A 4,572-nucleotide genomic window follows, 5' to 3' on the forward strand; every position below is an offset into this window, starting at 1 on the left:
GCCTACAAGAAGTCACTTTTGTAATGAAAGAGCTCTCCGACGTTGTAACAGGAGAACCACACTGGTGATGACAAACTCCCAAGCACAACAGCTACAGGCAGCATTCCGCTGTCATGTATGCAAAGGTTTGCACACAATCCAATGATTTGCATAAAAGTGTATTCTTCAGGTATTATAGCAGTTGTTTTATACATTCCAAATTGACTACTATAAGAATCATGGGGGGAAAATAGTTCAGTTGCTGCTTCTATTGCACAAAGCAACTGTTTTCATTTTTTTTTTTTTTAAATTTGTTATATTTTAGGAGTCAACTTTAATAAGAGTGGGGAAAAACTGGAACGTTTAACCAGACAAAACGAGTAAGACTAACTTTATTGAATCTCTTATTTCACAGGACCCTTTCAGGACCCAATGTTTGCAGTCTGTTGCCGGAGCATTGTGGGATGCAAAGTATGTGTGTTGCAATGGCATGAAACTTCTAGCCATTGTGTTAAATGTAGACAAGGGTGCACCAATATATAAGGGTGCACTATATGTATGGTTCATGTTGTGTATCTTTTCGTTGTTTCAATGAGATCCAGCAGAGCTAGTTTAAAGTATGAGAAGTCACCGTTCACAGTATTGTTGTAGCATATTTCTATATCTGAGTGCAGTTCTGCAAAGTGGTGTTCCACACATTCTCTTTGTCTCCCTGAAGAAAAGGGATCACTTCCAAATACTGAATGTCTTGTCAGTGACGAGCCTAGTTCTGCTTCATAAAGGTCAGCTGCTTCATTGGTACGTGGCAACAGTTCCTCTGAAATTTTCTTTAGACATCCACCCTATGCCAAAACATTGGGAATGCCTTTGCGTGGAGTAACAATTTCAATTCAGACTGACAGTTCTTAATCATTGTTCTTTCAATAAAAATGTGTTCATTCTAAGCCTGTACAACTCTACTGATGCCAAGGTGACATAACTGGCATGTGAAGCTGGAGACACAGTATCTGACAAGCATACGCATTGACGTGTACCATACATCGTACCCTGACGCGCACCTCCTCAAAAATGTAACGACGCGGACTGCAAGATCTGTGATTGGTTGGCTTGGTAGTATCACGTTTCCTCCTACGCATTTCCGGAATGATCTTCTGCACTCTGGACCGCCCGCCATTTTTAAATTCCGAAATTCAGTGAAGAGCCAACATGAAAATGGACCAAGTGACCGAGCGATTAATTGAAGAAGTGAGGAAATACAGCCATCTGTATGACTCCTCTTCGGGAGATTACAAAGACTGCCAGATGGCAGCGAATTCGTGGAGGGAGATTTCCTCCAACGTCGATTTAGATGTAGCGGAGTGCATGAAGAGATGGAAAAACTCTCGAGACAAGTACGTTCGTCTCCGTAAAAAACTCACCACAAGGAGCGGGGATCCAGGAGGGAAAAAAATCCCAGCGTTTTATTTATTCCTATCTTGGCTGGCACCTCATGTCAAACATCGGTTTACGGAGTCAAACTTTGACGATAAGGTAAATAATGCACGTCCTTTTATGTACCTCTATTGTGTTTCGGTTAGCTAACTTAACTAGCAATGCTACCACATGGGGTATTGATTTTTTGCAAAAATAATCTGTGAGTCAAAAAGCATGTGTAATAGGTTGTAATTATATGTAATGGGTTGTATTTATATAATATAATAGATTGTAATTTTATTTGGCTTACAGAAAATACAAATGCAACAATTTAGCATTTGCAATGTATGAATATGCAGTTATTATAGCTCTATCTATCTATGAATTAACAATGAATGCATCATCTTTTATATATAAACTTATACTATTTGCTATTTCTTTCATAATCACAGGATGGGACTGATACCAGCTCAAACTCCACTGGTTTATCGGATGTGAGACCTCCAGCCAACAGCGATGATGACCAATTACCAAGTGGTAGCCCCCATCACCAGCCCCATCCCCATCTCTTCCGTCCCCACAGTTCCGTCCCCGCAGCCATCTCTTCCATCCCCGCAGTCATCTCTTCCATCCCCCTCTCTTCCGTCCCCGCAGTCATCTCTTCCGTCCCCCAGTCCAAGAATGGCACAAAAAAAGGAAGAGAAAAGAAATAGATGACTGGGTCCAAGTGCAGGTTGCTCGGTTGGAGGCTCAGTTGGAGGAACGGCGGGTGGAGCTGCAACAGAGACTGTGTCAAGGCAATGATGAGAGCGACCGGTTTGGACAAACTGTTGCAGATATGCTGCGGAGGGTGCCGGAGGACCACAGAGCGCAGGCAATGTTTCGACGTGTCGAAGGTTCTGTTTGAGTGGCCGCAAAAAAAATAAACAATTGTGCCTACTTTGACAACGTTCAACCTTTTAATTCTGCGCATATAGAAATGCACTGTATCTGCAGTTTGCACTTCTGCTTTTTTTAGTTTTTTTTTGTATATAGTTTGCACTTTTGCATCCATTAATATTTATCTTGTTTTACTATTTGTGGAGGGTATAAAGTTTGCACATTTTTGTATACAGTATGCACTTTAGCTTTTTTATTTATTGTCTGTTCACACCAATTCATGCAGGTTATACGGTAGTTTGCATCATTTGTGAAGTTTCTCTTTTGCATCTATTTTTGATAATAATTGTAGCTCATTGCACATTAATACATTGCACTGTCATGCCCATATTTGTATATAGTTTGTACTTTTTATTTTTAAAAAATACTGCTGTTTCCAAAAATGTGTGAAGGTTATTGCAAATAAACATTAACATATAGTTGCACATGTGTCTGTGTTTGCTCCTTTGCATCTATTTTTAATATAAAATTCAAGACCATTGCACCTGTTTTTTACTATCTTTTACATTAAACAATTTGTGTATATAGTTTGAACCAATTATGTTGGTTCCTGCTGTATGCATATTTTATGGTTCAGGTTACAGTAAATTAAGATCTTACAGTTAATTTATTTGTATAGTTTGCTCTTTTGCATCTATTTAATGTAAACAATTATAGACCATTGCACCTTAAATATATTGCACCATAATTCGACCATTTGTATGTATAGTACAAACTTAAAAAAATCTATCCCTGCTGTTTGCAGATTGTATTGTGCAGGTTAATGTAAATAAAGGAAAAATGACATGACTTTAAAACTGGACTTTATTTAAATGGTTTCATGTCATTTATTGGTGCATTATATTTTACACCAATACAATTTACACACCAAGTTGACCACGACACACAATGTTGTTTTGCCATGGCACAATCAGAATCAGAATCAGAATGAGCTTTATTGCCAAGTATGCTTGCGCATACAAGGAATTTGTTTTAGTGACATAAGCTTCCAGTACACAGAAGACAACAACAACACAGTCAAAAAAATATAAAAAATAAAAAACCCTTTGCAGATAAATAAGTGTATAAACAATTGTGCTATAAATGATAATGGAATTGGATTGAGTAAGATGCAGGGATGTACTAGGATGAAGGGGTAACAAATAAATATAAGGATATTGCACTTTTTTATTGTATAAGTGGGGAACATTTAACTGTTCATGAGGTAGATTGCCTGGGGGAAGAAACTGTTCTTGTGCCTGACTGTCCTGGTATTTGCGGCTCTGAAGCGCCGGCCAGATGGCAAAAGTTCAAAGATGGGGTAAACTTGGGTGTGAGGGATCCAGAGTGATTTTCTGAGCTCTTTTCCTCACTCTGGATGTGTACAGTTCTTGGAGGGTGGGCAGGGGAGTACCAATAATCCTTTCAGCAGTCCGAACCAATCTCTGTAGTCTTCTGATGTCTGATTTTGAAGCTGAACCAAACCAGACAGTTAATGAAGTGCACAGGACAGACTCAATGATGGCTGAGTAGAACTGTTTCAGCAGCTCCTGTGGCATGTTAAACTTCCTCAGCTGGCGAAGGAAGTACAACCTTTGTTGGGCCTTTTTAACAATGGAGTCAATGTGATTGTCCCACTTCAGGTCCTGAGAGATGGTGGTTCCCAGGAATCTGAATGACTCCACTGCAGTCACAGTGCTGTTCATGATGGTGAGTGGGGGAAGTGCAGGGGGGTTTCTCCTGAAGTCCACGATCATCTCCACTGTTTTGAGCGTGTTGAGCTCCAGATTGTTGAGACTGCACCAGACAGCCAGCTGCTCAACCTCCTGTCTGTAAGCAGACTCATCACCGTCCTGAATGAGACCGATGAGTGTAGTGTGGTCTGCAAACTTCAGGAGCTTGACAGAGGGGTCTTTAGAGGTTCAGTCATTGGTGTACAGCGAGAAGAGCAGTGGGGAGAGAACGCAGCCCTGAGGGGCACCGGTGTTGGTGGAGCAGCTGTTTGACATGAATTTGACATGAATTTCCCCAGTCTTACTAGCTGTTGCCTATCTGTCAGAAAGCTGGTGATCCACTGACAGATAGAGCTAGGAACAGAGAGCTGGGTCAGTTTGGTCTGGAGGACTGTTGGGATGATGGTGTTGAAAGCCGAACTGAAGTCCACAAACAGGATCCTCACATAAGTCCCTGATTTGTCCAGATGTTGCAGGATGAAGTGCAATCCCAAGTTGATTGCATCATCCACGGACCTGTTTGCTCGGT

The 4,572-nt window shown here is 40.8% G+C and overlaps 1 protein-coding gene across 1 annotated transcript; it reads left to right on the forward strand.

Moving 5' to 3' along the window:
• The first annotated feature begins 1,156 nt into the window (after nucleotides 1-1,156).
• Nucleotides 1,157-2,299, forward strand: LOC122142017. The gene is made up of 3 exons (XM_042751333.1): nucleotides 1,157-1,509; nucleotides 1,845-1,945; nucleotides 2,047-2,299. The coding sequence occupies exons 1-3, from the start codon at nucleotides 1,186-1,188 to the stop codon at nucleotides 2,297-2,299; spliced, it is 678 nt and encodes a 225-aa protein (XP_042607267.1). The 5' UTR covers nucleotides 1,157-1,185.
• The last annotated feature ends 2,273 nt before the right edge of the window (nucleotides 2,300-4,572 follow it).

Source organism: Cyprinus carpio, chromosome B23 (assembly GCF_018340385.1).
Source record: "Cyprinus carpio isolate SPL01 chromosome B23, ASM1834038v1, whole genome shotgun sequence".
NCBI classification, from domain to species: Eukaryota; Metazoa; Chordata; class Actinopteri; order Cypriniformes; family Cyprinidae; genus Cyprinus; species Cyprinus carpio.